General features: G+C 42.9%; 2 protein-coding genes across 2 annotated transcripts; both read left to right on the top strand.

Moving 5' to 3' along the window:
* The first annotated feature begins 129 nt into the window (after positions 1–129).
* Positions 130–4,590, top strand: pdap1a (pdgfa associated protein 1a). Its single transcript, XM_070851857.1, has 6 exons — positions 130–291; positions 1,272–1,354; positions 1,435–1,509; positions 2,192–2,316; positions 2,491–2,642; positions 3,172–4,590. Exons 1-6 carry the CDS (start codon positions 279–281, stop codon positions 3,204–3,206), a joined length of 483 nt encoding a protein of 160 aa, XP_070707958.1. The 5' UTR covers positions 130–278; the 3' UTR covers positions 3,207–4,590.
* A 1,781-nt stretch (positions 4,591–6,371) lies between these two features.
* sh3bp1 (SH3-domain binding protein 1) lies at positions 6,372–17,648 on the top strand. The gene is made up of 18 exons (XM_070851592.1): positions 6,372–6,623; positions 8,793–8,835; positions 9,135–9,239; positions 9,322–9,398; positions 10,270–10,381; positions 10,829–10,905; positions 11,013–11,100; positions 11,225–11,293; positions 11,418–11,508; positions 11,595–11,731; positions 12,682–12,793; positions 13,183–13,264; positions 13,349–13,429; positions 13,564–13,677; positions 14,132–14,229; positions 14,709–14,877; positions 15,075–15,430; positions 17,043–17,648. Exons 1-18 carry the CDS (start codon positions 6,574–6,576, stop codon positions 17,324–17,326), a joined length of 2,145 nt encoding a protein of 714 aa, XP_070707693.1. The 5' UTR covers positions 6,372–6,573; the 3' UTR covers positions 17,327–17,648.
* Positions 17,649–17,914: the final 266 nt, after the last annotated feature.

A 17,914-nucleotide genomic window follows, 5' to 3' on the forward strand; every position in this document is an offset into this window, starting at 1 on the left:
CCTTTATGAATGGGTTTTTCTCTCGTTAGCTCACTGGTGGATGCACGTGTCAATCAAATGCTCAGTGCAGCCATTGGTTGTATTGTCCCAGCTGCGCATGCGCAGACTGTCGTGACTTAATGCGGCGTTTCGACGTGTGTGCTAACGACAGCGGGAGAGACAAAGTAGTTTCTAGCCTCTTCTTCTAGCACTTTAAACTGCCGGCTTTGCTTGTACAGCTGTCAGGTTTTTCAGCCATATAGCAACGTACTTTATCTGTATAGAAATTACTTTCAATAATGCCTCGGGGCGGTAAGTATTATTGATAAAGTTCACGTCAAATGCTCATTTTTAGCAAGCTAAGTGTCGCTAGCGAGCTGTCAGCTAACCTAACGTACTGTTCCGTTGAGCTCTCACATGCTTAGCTTTTAGCATGCTAATCGGTTAGCAGGGTGTTATGCGGGTATGAGCTGTTTGGGTAAGACTGGAAATCCACCAGTGGTGATTAATTAATGTCTTTACATGATCACTGCTACCAACTTGTTGCTAATTTCACCATTTAAAACGAGCGGAGTGTTTACATATGAGGCCAGTTGCGTTCAACCGCCAGTACCATGTGCACGAGACCGCTTCGGCTCAAATATCTACGTATTTATGATCATTTACTTTAATTCCCGGCAGATGGAGATTGTTACTGTTACCAGATACGTTTAGAAATGCTTTGCTAAAGTATTCATGCATTAGGATGTTTATGCCGTCATGTAACATTCACTAGCCATGACAGTTACCAGGTGAAGGGAGCTGGCCCGCAGTAAACGTCATGTACGTCTCTCATCTCCCACCACTCTCACTGCTCCCGTTCACACTTTGCAGTAGCTGGTCTTAAATCTATAACTGTAAATTCAGGTCTGAACTGGGATCCTGTCTCTCAGAGGTGGTTGTGGACTGATGTCTCACTATGCAAGGGCTGTACACAATAACAGCAACACCTGCACCACAGAACGCCCTCCAGTGTTGCATCACCACAAAGACAGACCTAAGAAATGATCACAGTGTCTAGTCAAGGCCTCTCGGTGTCAACAAAAAGCTTTATCAAGGAAGTATTTAGTCAAGGGCCATGCATTGAAGCATATTACAAAGCAGGGTGGTTGCTCTACTTGAGTGGATGCGTCATGAAACCTGTCCCAGGACTGGAAATGATTTGGTGAACTTTGTAACATCATAAAGACAAACTTATTAAACAGTTGGATAGAAATGATTTGCCAGTTATAACTCGGACAACTGTGTTACAGGGAAAAAGGGCCACAAGGGCAGAGGGAAGCAATTCAGCAACCCAGAGGAGATTGACCGGCAGATGAAAGCGCAGAGAGAACTGGTGAGTGAAAGACCTTTTAGTGGCAGACATGGAGTTACCTTGAAACCACTGAACATGTGATTAAATGTTTGTGTTAACAGGAGGCAAATGCTGGCGTAGAAAAGGAGAGCGCTTCAGAGTCGGAGGAAGAGAGCAGCAGTGATGACGAATCCGAAGTGAGTGTCGGCAAGGGTATAATGTGGACTAGCAGTGAAACTAATTGTTCCAGAAGTTGTTAATAGAAACGTCGTCATATAGCCTCAAATAAATCCTTAGTGTGTAAATGCATCTTTTAGTATTCGGGTGATTTCAGGAACAAGTTTGTAATTTACTGCTGTACCAGTTTTCCTTTCAACTGCTTTTGTCCAAAAGTAAAAGTGAAAGGAGAACAATGCTGATGTCGTCAGCCTAATTGTCAACATTTTGTCAAAAAGGTTTTGTATCTCAGATGTTTCTGGTGACAGATATGTAAAGGTACACTCTCATTCTGGTCTGGAGGTCACTGCTGAGAATCCTTTATGATGTATTTCTCTGTGTGATCGTTGAACTGACGCCACATCTAATGTTGAGTGTTGATTTTTGGCCCTACTGAAATGCATTTAGCTTAAACTTCATTGTCACTGCTGTTAATATCCTGATGTAACATGGTTTACTGTTGGCCAGTCATCAGAGGGAATTAGAAAATATACAGTGGGCAGTAAAATGGGTCTTTGAAGGTCAACAGTACACCCAAACAATGGTTGGGTGTAGCAGCAGCAGGCAGAAAAATAAGCTTACCACCCTCTGCCATTATTTACCAGTCTGGACTGGTGGTTTCTGTCTCACTGATGTTACAAAGGTGTTTCCTTTCGCACACAGTCCAAGAAGAGGAGTGGGGTGGAGGGGCTTATAGAGATTGAGAATCCCAACCGTGTGTCTCAGAAGAGCAAGAAGGTGGCTGAGCTAGACGTCAATGCTCCCAGAGAGCTGTCTCGCAGGGAGAGGTAGGTGTCACACAGCCACTCAGGAAACGGATGTTTACATTTGTCATTGCATTTTTTTTTTTTTTTTTTCTCAAATTACACAATGTCTTAAACCCTGTTTGCTGGCATCAGGCTTTTTGTTTTGACTAATTCTTACCTTATCTTGTGTGTATACCCTCCTCTTCTCTCTCTCAGAGAGGAGATAGAGAAGCAGAAATCAAAGGAACGTTACATGAAGCTCCATCTCGAGGGGAAAACTGAGCAGGCCAGGGCCGACTTGGCCAGACTGGCCATCATCAAGAAACAGAGGGAGGAAGCTGCTAAGAAGAGAGATGAACTCAGGAAAGGTGAAAAGACACAACAACTGATGCACCAAACGGGTTGTATACTAGAAGTGGAAATGCACATCAGTGCACACAACACTGATCAAACACATCACCTCTGTTTCTGATTGTCTTTGAGTCAACAGTACAGTCACGTTTCATTCAGTTCAGTACAAAAACTAGGCCTGTATAAGCACTGTTTGTAAGACTATGGGATCAATAAATTGCATCTATCTATCATGTTTGCATGTGCTTTTGGTCAGCAAGTTGCAGACTGTATAATAGGGGTTTAAGTCTGATTATTACATGATTATTCATGATTCTCAGCTCAGTTTGAGGATTTTGCTGTGTAAGATGTCTTCACACCTACTGTGTCCTGACACAGAAAGCCACAACATTGAACTCAGTTTTAGTGAAGAGAAGAAGGTGGGAGTTTCTTATAGATATCCTGGCATCATGCAAGACTTGCCACCATATTGGATAGTGAGCATGCTCTTATTTTGAAACTCAAAGCCTTACACCACTCTCTGTTTCTTCTTATTTCTTTCATCAGATAAAGAAGCTGAAGAGGCCAAAGGGAAGCACTAGTCCTCCGTCTGACCGCTTCGACGTGCACTTCAGTCTCAGACGGATGGAGGGTGAGAAGGAGATCTGGAGGGAGAGAACAGGGAGGGGACCAATACGAGTGGCGTCGGATCAGGGGGGCTCCTGAACTCCTGTCCCTCATTTCCAATCAGAGGGACGTGGGTCTTCCATGACTGTGTGGTCAGGACAGGGAAAACAGGTGGAGCAAAGAGAGATGAAGAGGAATGCAACATTTGGGATGCCTCTAGTTTTCTTCAAAAGTCCTTGAGAGGAGACAGTCGCAGGTTTTCCAAGTGCTTCACTGCCTCTTTACTCTTCCCCACCCACCATGGTTTTAATTCTAAAGCTGCTGAAGTTAATTCCATTCTTTTTGATTCCTTCACCATTACAATGTTACAGAGTTTACTTAATGACCAGACAGATATCCCAGTGAGCGCGCATGAGGATTTCTTTGGTGCTTTACTTTTCCTTCCATCTCACCTGTTTGGCAAGAAGGCAAATCGGTGACAGATGGAGAAAAGAACACTATTCAGAGGATAAACAGATATATAGGAATTATTCAATGTAATTTAATATTTGTGGATACGTCGCACAAGACATTGGTATAATTTTCTAAAGATGTTTGTTTTTTTTTTCTCCACCATCCAAACATGACTCGAATATTCTGTTTTTCCATCAGCCTTTTTTTTTTTTTTTGCCCCGGTGTTGCCTTGTTTTGAGATCTTCTTTTCAAATTGCAGTTGGAAGAATCAGTGGTCCTCCTACCACAACACATCTAGAAAGTAGAAAATATTTAGTTTCTTTTTCTTTCTCATGGCTCTTTTCCCTAAATTCACTCTTTGCTCACTCAGATCATCTTATTGCTGTCAGTTCAGAAGTTTCAGAATGTGTTTTGTACTCTTTTGCTCAAAGCACCAGGAATTACTTGAATTGCCTATAATAAGCATTTTTAAGTTGTTAAACATTAGTGCTGGAAAGCATTGTCTCAAACTGCCTCAGTAACTGTGGCCTTGCCCTGTTTCTGATGGGATCCTCTGTAGCTCGATGGGAGGGATTGTGTCTTTTGTTGCCTTTTCAAAGTTTACACAAGACCAGTTCACTGTCTTTCTCCTGTAATTAAACCGCTACAAAGAACCTACACCGAGTTAGTTTATTAGGCACGCTCACACAGGTGTGTATGATAAACTGCTAACTCTGTACGTGGGGGATTTGAGGATGCCGCGATCAGGAGAACAGAATTCCCTATAATATGGAAGTAGCTTGAAGAACAAACTGTTAAAACCACAGTGTGTGCGAACTGTAGCCACAGCCTAAAAATTTAATTCCTCAAGGTTTCCATCATGTATTTGAAGTCATTTTTAAAAAAATAAATTCATTAATAGATAAAGGAGCATGTTGTGTTTTGTATTCAAATTTTAAATGTCCATTAGTTCCTCACCCAAAGCAGCTGCATGATAGTTATGATTCATCCTGCTATGTTTTTTTTTTTTTTTTTTTTAAGTAAGAACACTGATGCTGCTTATTTAAAAACAGAGGAGGTGTTTCCTTGTTAGATCTGTGCATTTTTCTGCTGCCACCACTAGACAGCAGCATCTGACTGCCACCGTGGGTGGGCACAACCTCCACCTGAACATCTGTGTGCAGCTCCTGATACACCGCCAGCACCTAAACAGGGATGCTCACCGATGCCATTCAAGTTGGATACTATTTAGTCACAATCCATAGTGAAAATGTATACAGATGACAAGATGTAGATATCAGCCAAAGTACTCGTGATTTTCTGACCCAAAACGTATCAGCTTGTGTCCTCGTACGTCTGCAGCACCACGACCGAGATTGTACTGTTCACTAAAGTGTTTCCAGGTGGAGATGCAGGTAGTCCTGAGATCCGGTGAGCTGCTCCCATCACATCCTGGATGGTTAACTTCATTATTGACACACATCTTGAAAGGTTAGTAATGATTTTGGCAAAATACAAAGTCAAACCTGCACAAGAGTCCACCTTCACCATTAAATATACATAACATGAAATAATCAGATGGACAAATGACTTATCTGTGGAATGTGCTTCATTTATGTATGTAGGGCTGATCTACTCTACAGGATATATACAATAAGAAAATTAGGATTGGAAATGTATAAAAGTTCCAGCTGTTTTAATTTTAAAACAGTCAAAAGGCTGTAACCTCTGTACAGTACAGTCACAAAACCTTCCTGGACAATAACATAAACTTAAAGCAGTCCTGTTCACTGATCTTGTATTAACATTGGATCACATGACTGCTTGTATGTAAAGGATGTTGCAGGAGGAGTTGAGCTCCCACCGCTTTTGCAGTTGCCCTCCGCTCCACTGAGCATTATAGCTACTTTCAGCTCTCGTTTTTGGTTTTCAGGCCTCAACTTTACCGTTTTTATTCCCTGTCACGGCTCATCTTACCAGCAGGATAAACGGGTGAAAGTTAAGAGACATTTAGGGCGTTTGGCAATGGGGACCAAAAGGAGGGTGAATACTGGACTTATACTCACCAGGTGGCATGAAGAAAAAAAAGAAATGAATGTTAATGTTCCTCCATATCTGCAGGATGTGTAAATTAGCAACATAAGCAGGCAGTAACATACCAGTGTTTTGTTCACAGAGTGGCCATAAAAGGGTGCAGGTTAATAGGCAAAATTTTACAGTGTAAGAAAAGAAGAAAAACGCTTGAGGCTTAAATTCAACAGGAAATTGGAGGACTGAGAATAGACACGCTGAAACAAAAATAATTTAAAAACGCAGCATTGATAGCTTGGTTTCCTTTTTTTGGCCTTTTCACATCCTTTTAGCTCTTAAGCACATACTTACCACAGCCGGCCAGTGTAAGAGGATAATCATCAACAGACCTATTGCACAATACTTCACAAATGATGCCTTTAATGAGATTTCTAATGCTAATGTATTATAACTGTCCAGAAGTACAACAGAGAGATTTACCCAATTTACCCAAAGTGAATATCTTGGGTAAAACACTCTGCTCTGTGAATGCATGTCATTAAATGTAATTAAATGTAGTCGTTAGATTTTAAATCATAGTGTGACAATCAAACCTGAAAAAAAAAATCCCTCTTCCCCATCTCGACTGACACTTCATCTGTGCAACTTCCTCATTCACTAGCTTGTAAGCACACTCCTGAAACGAGAACGAAAACTGACAGCCAAAACACACGCACACAAAAACAGCACCAGCAGAAACGGAGGCAGGGACGACCAGGTCTGTCCCCGATGAAGTAACACAGCTGGACCCTGTGAGGATCTTTTGGGGCAGGATTCCTTGTGAGCCTGAGCAGGACTGAGAGGGTCAGGTAGAAAAGCTGGTTACACTCCTCTGCCAGCATGCTCCGGCAGTCTCTGAGCATCCTGAGGCAGCTTGGCTCTGCGTCAAAGTGAGTGCTTTAATCTGATATATATTTCTCCTCTGATGTTGTACTGAAACTCAAAGGCTTTCAAAAATGGCACGTTTCTGTGTAGTGTAGGATTTACACATGACTGCGTCAGGTTAACAAATCATTGTTTAATTGATTTTAATTTCTCAATAATCACAGCAGTGACTAGTTACAGGTTAGTGTCACTAACTGTCACTGAAATGAGGAATAACACAACCTTCCTCTTAGAAATGTAAATATTAAAGCACCCTACCTCAGGGCGGTACACTTTGAGGTTCGGTCTGGTATGACCAGCAGGTTATGGTGGCTAATGTTAGCAAACTTTAAACACCCTCTTCTAATAATTGCCCCTTTCTGGCTTTTGTTTAGCAAAAGTTATGTTTTCCTCTGACTCTGAGTGTTAGTCTTAACTGGATCATTTCAGATATTAAAACCTTAAAGGTTCATTTTATTTTCCTCCATATCCAGAAACAGGGTCTCCTGTGCATCGGCACGAGGTTTTCATTTAGGCGCGATATCCTGCTCTGAGGAAATGTCGAATTGTGCTCTGGTTTCCATGTTCTCCTTTTCACTGTTGCAAACATGGTGTTGAAAAGTGTCTAATGCTGGTATGCCACATTTGCTGCTTCCCCTTGAAAGTTGAAGCATGCTTTTGGGGTTTTGAGGGAAGCCTCAGACTCTTCTGCATGTGAAAGCCAGAGAAGTTCAGCAAGAGTGGACAAACTGACTCTAGTTTGTGGTGTATGTTGGCAGCACACGTTGTGAAGGTTGTTACTCTTTATGGTGCTGTAACATCTCTCTAAGAGGAAGCTCTGACACGGTGAAAAAAAAAAAAAAAAAAAAAAAAATTCTTTGTGCCAGGTTTATGGGAACTTTGACCTAGTGTCTGTGTGTGTGTGAGACAGTGAGTGACATTTGCAGATGAGCGTGTGACCAAACCAAACACCTACACCTTGTTTGGTTTTCTTGGTGCAAGCATGCATGCAGCAGGGTTTAAAGAAGTGTGTGTGTGTGCGTGTGCACGTGTGCGTGTGTGTGTGTGTGTGTGCAGACCTTGCTGTCTCTACCTCTGACACACAGCGTGCATCTGTAGCAGAGCAACATGGGCTTCAGCTACCACAGCAGCCCTTCCTCGGTTTATACTGATGCAATGACGTCTGAAGAGAAGAGAAATAGACCTTGATTCAGATTTTCACTTCAGGTCAGTTCTCTATGGTCAGGACGTGACTTCCATTATGTCAGCAGTAGCAACAGACACAAACACACACATTTTTACTTTCTTAATAAAGATTACAGCACGTCTGCTCACATGATGTGATATTGTTTTACTCTTTGTGGAATGACCTGTTATTTCTGCTTCAAAAGGAAAAGTTGAAATGAGAGTGAAAAAAAAAAGGAAGTGACGTGTGGTTCAAACACTGTGGGGAATTCCTCCTTTTGAAACTTCAAATGTTCACTGGAGGTAAAAAAAACATGACACCTTGGAGGTGCTCAAGCTCATCTGACCTCTTTGCGAACTGGGTTGGGCTTCCTTTTGGTGCGATAAAAGCCTGAAGATGTTTGCCCGTCCCTCCTTTTTTCAAATGGCTGTGTGTCGCAGCAGAGATGGAGGGTGTGTTGGTGTTTTACCCCCCTCCCTCCCTTCCTCCCTCCCTCCCTCCCTCCCTCCTCTGTCAGAGCTGGTACTGAACTTAACCACAGCTGCAGCTTTCACACTCCAGGCTCAGGTTGTTTATCTAAAAATGTCCAGACATGTCAGCCAGCAGATATACTGAGAGCTCAGAGCAGAGACAAACTGCAAACTGCAAAGCCTCCAAACTGACTTATACAGTATATGGCTCGTTTTTCTTTCAAAATAAAGCATAGAAACCATTCATACGTTGTTTGCAGTTGCAACTATCATATGTTTTTTCACTTAATTTCTTTGTATCCTCCATTATAAATGATCATTTCTGTATAAAACATTATAAAGAGACTCTCTATGCGCATATCATTTCCAAGATGGTATCTTCTAATGTGTTTTCTCCAACCAGCAACAAGCGGATATAATAAAAGGATATTCCAGTATTAAAAACTGTTGTCAACCAACTGTTCATGGCACTAGTTTTGACATCAGAGTTGTTAATATCTGTATATTCATATTAATCTACACAATATTTACCTCTGCAGTGCACAAGATGCCACTGAACTTCTACACAAGGACCTGGTTTTGGTGAGAAAAAGAGAAAATTCACTTTTATACCAGCGCTTTATAATTCTGCTTTAAATGACTAATTATTAACAAGTGATGACTTCACAGCTTCACATGTATTTGATTTGATTTTGATTCAAACTTTATTGTTCCTCGAGCTTTAGAAGATACATGTCAATACAAGTCAATACAATTTGTTTTCAGTCTGACATCATTATTACTTTATAATGTGAAATTTACAGCATCTGTTATATCTGATATTACCAGGAGGTCACATTGTGTGTTACTGTGTGTGTGTGTGCGTCTCTGACTGAATGAAGGTGGAGCAGCGGGTGGAACCGGCCAAGAGGGCGGCTCAGGTCCTTCACAAGAAGCTGCTGGGCTGCATGCAGAGTCAGTCAGGGCTGGAGGCTGAAAAACGAATGGTACTGAAACTACTGATCCACGAGGACGAGTCCGTTTGGTTGGTTACTGAGAGGTGTCCCCTCTGTGCTCGTGTCTCCACAGAAAAAGCTCCCTCTGATGCAGCTGTCCATCAGCATGGCGGAGAGCCTCAAAGACTTTGATGCAGATTCCTCTATCAGGTTTGATCCTCCGTCCCTCTGTCCTTCAATCAGTCATCCATCCCTCTGTCCCTCCATCCCTTCTTCCTTCTGTCCTTCAATCCCTCTGTCCCTCATCCCGCCATACCTCTATTCTGCTGTCTCTGTCCCTCTATCCCGCCTTCCTTCTATCTCTCCATCCCTCTGTACTCTGGACCAGTAGCATTGCTGTCTGCTGTCATGTGAAACCCTCGTGATTTCTCCGCTCTGATGAAGACACACAGTGTCTACCACTGGTGACCAGATTTCTATTTGTGCCGTTTATTTATAGTGTTGAGGCTGTGACAGAGCAGAAAGGTATACTGATGTTTAGCTGATCATTCTGTGTTTAACACGTCTTTTTCTAGATATCAATGTAAATGGGTTCTCATTGTCTTTAGTTTGGACCCCGGTTATTATAGTTAACTAAAAACTAAAACTAGCTGTGAAAAAACATTTTACTGAACAGAAATATGAGTAGAAACTAGATTTTAGAAAAAAATTAAAATGAACTGAAACAATATTGTGTACTTACAAAACCAACTACTGAAAATACACAGGAAATTACTTAGTTTTGGTCTTTTTCATTTTTCATTTGTTGTTGCATCTGTTCATTGAGTCAACTGCCCTCACTAAGTGTTTGGATTATGATATCAATTAAAGCTCCCCTGACAAATACCGCCATATTATGATAAAAAAAAAGATTTAAAAAACCTTTAAAAACCAAAACTAATCATTTTAAACATTAAGACCTACTGTAAAATGAATAAATCAGCTCTGGAAACTGACTGACACCAAACTCAATAGAAAACAAAATGAAATCAGGAGGAGTTGACCGTGTGTGTGTGTGTGTGTGTGTGTGTGTGTGTGGCAGGAGGGTGTTGGAGATGTGCTGTTTCATGGAGAAGATGCTGGCCAGCATGTTGGCAGACTTTGAGATGAAGGTGGAGAAGGCAGTTCTGGAGCCGCTCAACAAGCTCAGCGAGGTGAGAGTGACACGTACTATTCTGCCGTCCATCGCGTGTCGACCTTCTCACATGAACCCTGTATCTTTCCTTATCATTTCATTATTATCATCTCATCTTCCTTCCTTTTCACATGAACAACATAACAAGAACACACTGCAATACATTTCCATATAAGCAACAGCTCTCTGAAAGTGTCAGCCTTCACAAAGGTGCGGTATATTGCTCTGGTTTTGTGTTGGACTGCACCCCCCTCTGTGTGTATTCATCTAGAACAGAACAGTATGCACCTGTGTGAATGTCTTACAGTTCATTTCGCTTCCTGTATGTTTCCTGAATAGACAACTAGCTGTAGCTGAATGGAAATAAAATAGCAAAATAGTTCAAAAGTAAATTGAAATTGAATAGTTATTAAACCAATTCAAACTGAGCCCCCAAAATGTTAACTTTTATGTTTTTTCCTTCTAGGATGATTTACCAGAGATTCTCAAGAACAAGAAGCAGTTTGTAAAGCTCACAACAGACTGGACCAACGCAAGAATCAGGTGAGTTACGCAGCTTCAGTCAGAGCTGCAAGTTATGACACGACGGACAAAGAAGCTAATGCAAATTTACACGTTTCTATGTGTGTGTGCGTGTGTGTGTGTGTTAGGAGCCAAGCCAGCACTGGCCCCCAGGCCAAGCAGGACGGGCTCAGGGAGGAAGTGGAAGAAGCTTGGAGGAGGTTGGAGAGCATCAAGGTACAACTGTTTCCTTTTCCAGCCTCGGCAGCAGCAAGCATCGAGCCCTGGTGCTGTGTTGGTCCTTCTGTACCATCAGCAGGGCGGCCCTGACCTTTGACCTCACTGTGTTTACTGTCTGTAGGACCAGTACTCTGCAGATCTGTATCACTTTGCAACTAAAGAAGAAGAATACGCTAACTACTTCATCCGAGTGAGTCACGGTTGCGATGGCTTGATGTTTCTGCTTCTGCAAACTAAATACATTTAATTTTACGTAGCAGCAGTCCACCTGCAGACTGCTGCAGCCTTGTGACTCTACCTCTCCCCGACCATAGCTTCTCGAGCTGCAGGCAGAATACCACAAAAATTCAAATGAGTTCCTCAACAAGAACATCAGCGAGCTCAAAGAGAATCACACTCAAAAAGGTGAAGTTATTTGTCGCCGGTCTGTGCGTTTATTTGCGGCACTGCTGCTGCAATATTTCTAAATGTGCTGTTATTTGACCCTGCAGGGCCGCCGCTGAGCCTCTCTAACCAGAAGGTCTACAGGGAGCCTCTGCTCTCTCATCTGACTCAAAGCGAGAGAGAAATCGCTGCTCCCATCCAGGAGTGTATTCACATGCTGCTGAGAACGGGCATGAGGGAGGAGGTAGGACTGATGGGATGGAGCCACACTGACCCCACCTTTACCTTTTAGTTTACTTCCTCACAAAGCTCCTAAGCACCGTCCAAGCATACGGCTTTGTTTTACATGAGTCCAGTCCTGCAGACCACATTTATGTTACTCAGACTTTTCTCATTTTCAGGTGCGTCTGGATGTTGATTGAAAATGTGCAATTTTATTGATGTTAGATTTCCTTTCCACTGGAAAGAGGTTTTAGCAGCAGCAACTAGCATGATTATGGAACGAGGCATTTTGCATGTTAGATACGCATCACTTCATCCTTATGAAAATGATTACATTTGCAAGGACATTTTTTTTTTACCTTATTTCATGTGTGCAAACAAGATTACAGCTTTGAACTGAATGCTCACAGCAGTGTGCTCACAATGACTCTTCTAAAAGGATGCTGATGTAACATTGACCATGTTCAGCATGTGTGTTAGCATGATAACAATTGCTAGCACTAACATGAGGTGCAGCTTAGGCTCCTGGTATTTAGTCATAAACATATGGAGGTCACTTTCTGTGTGGACCAAAGTGGTGGACTGACTGACTGACTGACTGACTGACTGACTGACTCTCCATCCCTCACGGCATGCTGCCAGCATGGCTAAAAGTGAAGTAATCTCTGCAGGCTTTGGCTTCTTAGTACTGTGAATAAAGAGACTTTCCAGAGCATCAAGTTTAAGAAGCACAAGAAACTTTTTAATCAGTTCGTCTGGGGACGTTTGTTACATAACCAGAGGAGAGAATGGCACATTTAGCATCTCGGTGCTGTGAAGGATGTGTAGATGCCAGGGCACATTAATACATATATCTTATGTGTGGGAATAATGTGACTAAAATCCCACTAGACTTGAACTCTGCTGCTCTTGACTCTTCTCTACCTTCGTCCCGTTGCCCTCCCTCCTCCTCTTCCTCCCCCTCCTCCTCAGGGTCTGTTTCGTCTGGCGGCAGCAGCCTCAGTGGTGAAGAGGCTTAAGATTTGTTTGGACCAGGACTCCGTCGACCACAGCGAGTTCAGTATGGACCCTCATGCTGTGGCCGGTGAGGATGCGTCCGCTTCTTTTTCCTTTGCATTTCCCTCATAGGGGAGATTAAGTTTCTGTTGTGGACGCTCTTCCTCGTCTGCTCAGCCGCTGTGACTTTCACGGCTCATTCTAACCACCCAGTTCCTCTTCGGTCTACTCCAAACACTCCCTCTGTTGCAGCTTCCAGTAATGTAAAATGTATCATTTCCTGTGTGCGAGAGAATTTACAGAACAGGGATACACAGGCTTTCATGAGCTGAACAGTAAGAGAAAATACCACGACAACATCATAGCTTATTAATAATTACACTTACAGATCTAACGTTGCAAACAGGAGTGGTTAAAGTTTTACCTCGGCTTGTTTAAATACATCTGTGATGATTTATCTCTGAACATGTCGAACAGGAGCTTTGAAGTGTTACCTGCGAGAACTTCCCGAACCTCTGATGACCTTTGAACTCTACAATGACTGGTTTAAAGCAGCAGGGTGAGTATTATATCTGTACTGCCTACTTCTTATTTTTACTGTGGTTTCAAGTCTGTTTCTTGACTTTGAGCTTTTTCTTCACAGGGAAAAAGACCTGACAGAGAAGCTGGAGCAGTTCAGAGCACTACTGAAGCAGCTGCCGCCTGAAAACTACAATAACCTCAGGTGTGTACTCACTGTGTACATTTTCTTTTTCCAGAATCACATGGTCAAATGTCACAGATTCACACGCCACAGCTGAAACTAAAGTGGGATGAATTTTTAGCCATACTAGCGACTCTCCTCGTTCTCCCTGTCAGGTACCTGGTCCAGTTCTTGTCTCTGTTGTCTGAGGAGCAGGCTGTAAACAAGATGACGCCCAGTAACATCGCCATCGTCCTGGGACCAAACCTGCTGTGGCCACGAGCTGAAGGGTGAGTCGTGACCAGATCATGTGTGCCAGCACCATCCACGCATGTTCCCCGACCTCTGTCGTCATCTTTGTGCCCTGACACGAAGGGATGAGCATGTGGTGACTTTTTTCATCAGCCAGAACCTGCTGGTTGCATGACGCTGAACCACAACATCCTCATAACAGATAAACTGTGAAAGACTGTTTGCTCAGCTTAAACCTTCTTTGCAGTGAGGGTTTTGTTTGTGCGTTGCAGATGCAGATGCAGAGATAACCTCAGTGGTTAAACCTCAGTGGGCATTTTTTCTTCAAGCTAAATAAGTTTTTATTATTTACTTCAGTGACATCCTGGTTGAATGTGCCAATGAAAGAGACACATTCTAACCATGACGAACACAGTTAATGTCACCATGCTCTGCAGCGTGAGCACTCGTCCATCCTACAAGTCATTCATCGTCGCCTCTCTGCCCCTTTAGGGAGGTTGCTCTGCTTGACATGGCGTCAGCGTCTTCAGTCCAAGTGGTGACCGTCATTGAACCTCTCATTCAGTACAGCTCCAGCCTCTTCCCCGAAGGTATGCGAACGCTGATGAACCCCCGGCTGTGTGGGATCACCATTAAAGGGTTGCTCGGTTTTGTTACAATTTCAACTTGCAGTGTATCAGTGATGATAACTGAAAATCACCACACCCAATGCACCCGCTGCACAGGAAGCACAAACTGTGGCAAATACAGCAGGCCGAAGTTGAACCAGGACGTCTGTCTGTAAACTGTGATGAATGTTTACAACAGAGAGCTTTGGGTGTAATTGTACTTTTCCAAATACATTTAGCTCACATGTGGGTTTATTTAAACAATGTCTGGTCGTTTGACTGCAACCTTTTGTTGCCCAGTTGGATCTTTTGTTAGTCAGAACAGGAATGATGCCCAAAAACGGTTAAGACCCAACATGTGTTAACCCAGAATTATTCTTGAAATGAAATGCTGTTCAACTGATGTAGTGCTCATATGTTTGCTGTTTTTTTTTTTACTTTTTTTTGTTTGTTTTGGTCAGCTTTATCCTTTGAGATCCCAGAACTTCCCGAGGTCCCAGATGTGAGCCTGTCAGCTCGTGATGCTCAGTCTCTGACCTCAGAAAAAGAGAGGCTGAGCAGGTCAGCCTCCTCTTCATCCGCAACCTCCTCCTGCTCGTCTCACCACCTCCCTCTCTCAAAGACAAACAGGTGAGCACAGAGCTCACTAACTGCACTCTCAGAGCTGACTCAAATGATCCTTGTGATGACAGCAATAATAACACTGCCTCTGATTGTGACATTATGACAAGCTGCTCTACGTTTGTGCTCTAGTGGCTCAAAATGGTAGCAAGACTTAATGGTTAGAAATTTCCAAACATTAACATTTGTCTGTATCTTTTCATCAGCACAGCCTCTCAGGACAGTGGAGGCTTCTTCCTGCTGAAATCTGGCTCAGTGAGTCGCAGTGGCACCTCCACATGGGCCGGCTCTGTCGCTGAGACAGCACCACCGACCCATCAAAACGCAGCGTACAGCAGCCCATCCTCCCCGGATCCGGGCCCCAACACTTCCACTGCCTGTGGCTCGATGGTGAACCAGAGCCCGCCCCCGTTTCCAAAAGCAACAGGAGCGGCGCCAGACCCAGTTCAGGCCAGGAGTCCCACCCAGAAGCAGAGCTCAGATCAAGGCCAGCTGGAGCCAATTTTGGAGGCACCTCCAGACTCTCCCAGAGCACTCGTGAAGATCACCACGCCGTATAAACGTAAGTCAAAGAGCCCCGTGCCTGTCCAAACCTCAAACACTGACTTGTTCACTAACACAAGGCGCTCCAGCATTTTAAAATTGCACTTCCACAAACTTTGGGGTTCTCACAAGAAACTTTTAAAGCTTGGTACAAATTGAAGCAGCAGATAGTACGGGTAAAAAACACTGGATCCTACATTTCGCATAATGCTAATCGGTAGTGTCTTCTGCTACACCCTTCCTTCCTGGTAGATGCTCGCATTTTTCAAACTTAATGCCTAAAGTTCAGTACACGGGCTTTACGTTAAAGGTTTGAAGACTCGAGCCAAGCTGAGGTAACCCTGATTGCATCATTATGACGTCATCGGGGTAATTTACTCAGGCTTCTCATCCTCGTGACAAATGTACCGATGTTCATGTGTAAAAGTGGCCCAAAACACATTTTCCTACAGAAACACCTACATTCATTGCTTCTTTGGGCCGATGAACACAAACGCAGGCCCGTGGTTCATGAGTGTCTTTCTATTGTGTAATGCCTTGTCCTTTACTTCTATGCTTTTTCCTCTCACAAAGTCAGTGACAAGTGGTGGCTTGTAGGGTCAAGCTGACGGAGAGAAAATAAATCTATTGCTCTTGTTGCAACAACCAGGAAGTACACAGGAAACAGGAAGTCTCAGATCACTGACCAAAATATCAACCTCTTAGGTCATGCGTCATCTCTCACATTGTTGTAACTGCCTCACTGGCGGGCTGAGGCTGAAATACTTTCCCTTATATATCATCTTGTTACATTTGTCTGGCTACAAAACTGAATCACATGACAAACTGTTGCTGTCTTACCTTAATTTTAGAGAAATGTAGAGAATTTACTCTCACCAATAAAACCAATCTCCAAATCTGAGTACAGTTTGTCTACCACGATTGGTTTTCTAACAAATTAGCGAATCAGATAAATGTTAGACTTCCTTCCTTAAACTTGAAAGCAGAATTGTGGTTGTCTAAACACTGATATCCATCTAAAACTGGAAATCCAAGATCCTGGCTAAAAATCAGACTGGCTACTTCATACTTGGTACATTTTAAGTTCATCTGAGTGAATCAAAAGTCTGCAGTTATGCTGATCACATTGGACTGTATCAATTGTATGAATCGCAATGCATATTCTTGCAAAAGATTTTAGATTTAGATCCCATTTTTGATGAAGAAATTCACACATTTGCAATTTTGTGGTTACCTGAATTCTTTTCGAGGGATCAAGTTTCATGTTAAATAGGCTGCATCTAATATTTGCACCTTGTCATTAGTTATGAATTACTCTTTTCATCTCTAGGAGGAAGATAATGTTTTTTTCCAAAACCAGTCATGTGATTTAATATTGACATTACATTGATGTACTAGTGATTTAATATAAATATTCATATTTACAGTAGTACATGGTAGTGGGCAGCAGCACCTGTTAAAATCCTGATTTTTGAAAGAAATCATGTGCCATTTTACGAGCGCTCGCTCCTCCTCAGTTATACAGAGAACATGTATTGTAGACGACTGTCTTGCATCACAACCCTTTTCTGAATCTGGTCGCTTTCTCAGCCTCCTTGTAATCCCACTGTCTTCCTTTTCTCATCCTACAGCCAAAAGATGTTTCATCCCGAACAAAGCTAACCAAGCTACCGAGCAGATGACCATTCAGTACTCTAAACCCAAAGCCCCAGTACCTCCCAAGCTCCAGGCCCCTCCGCCCCCCACCGCACGCCCGGTGGCTGCTGACGCAAAGACCCAGCCCATACCGGCACCACGAGGTCCGGCGACCATCCCCAAAAAGCCTCCTCCTAAAAAGCCTGGAGTCAAAGCCCCAAACTGCCCCCCACCACTTCCTCCACCATCTCAGCCAAAAGTCCCCTCTTTCGCCCAGTGAGAAAATTGTGTGAATTCTCTTGTTGAAGTTTTCTAAAGAGTGACTTAACACCACCTGAAAAGGACCACACCCAGCTCCACCCAGCTCCACCTGTAAATGTTGCATTGCTTTTCAGCCTGCTGTGGATACGTTTGCATTGTTCCATACGTACATACGTCTATGCCGTTTAATACCTTCAAGTGTTGCAGCTTAAGCAACTTTTTTGGTGTAGCCATTTCTGTAACCATTTATTTATTCCTCAGTAACTGATGTCCTGTATTTCCCAGAATTCCCAGAAAGCGAGTCTTTCAGCAACACAATAAATGAATCTAGCCATCTTAAACAGACTGCCAGCTGTTGTTTAGGGTAGATTTGCCCATAAATTTACAACATAAGTGTATTCATGTGAGCCAGTTATGTCATTTTTCAGTTGTTAAACGATTCTCCACCCAAACTCTGCTTCTCACAGAGGAGCTTTGTTAAATACGATTCCAATAGTGAAAATAAGCAGCTTTTCACAACCACCCTTCAGGTCTAGCTTTGGGTGGAATATTCCTTCAAACCAACCTTAAACATTAACCCTGAACCATGTAAATAAATGCATATTCA

Source organism: Pempheris klunzingeri, chromosome 20 (genome assembly GCF_042242105.1).
Source record: "Pempheris klunzingeri isolate RE-2024b chromosome 20, fPemKlu1.hap1, whole genome shotgun sequence".
NCBI classification, from domain to species: domain Eukaryota; kingdom Metazoa; phylum Chordata; class Actinopteri; order Acropomatiformes; family Pempheridae; genus Pempheris; species Pempheris klunzingeri.

What these genes read in the sequence shown, in the direction of transcription:
- sh3bp1 (XM_070851592.1), top strand. Translation starts at nt 6,574, where the DNA reads ATGCTCCGGCAGTCTCTGAGCATCCTGAGGCAGCTTGGCTCTGCGTCA. An exon ending in CGCTCAACAAGCTCAGCGAG is followed by an intron (nt 10,382 to 10,828) that starts GTGAGAGTGACA and finishes TTTTCCTTCTAG; the next exon opens with GATGATTTACCAGAGATTCT. An exon ending in GGACCCTCATGCTGTGGCCG is followed by an intron (nt 12,794 to 13,182) that starts GTGAGGATGCGT and finishes CATGTCGAACAG; the next exon opens with GAGCTTTGAAGTGTTACCTG.
- pdap1a (XM_070851857.1), top strand. An exon ending in TGAAAGCGCAGAGAGAACTG is followed by an intron (nt 1,355 to 1,434) that starts GTGAGTGAAAGA and finishes TTGTGTTAACAG; the next exon opens with GAGGCAAATGCTGGCGTAGA. An exon ending in GAGCTGTCTCGCAGGGAGAG is followed by an intron (nt 2,317 to 2,490) that starts GTAGGTGTCACA and finishes TCTCTCTCTCAG; the next exon opens with AGAGGAGATAGAGAAGCAGA.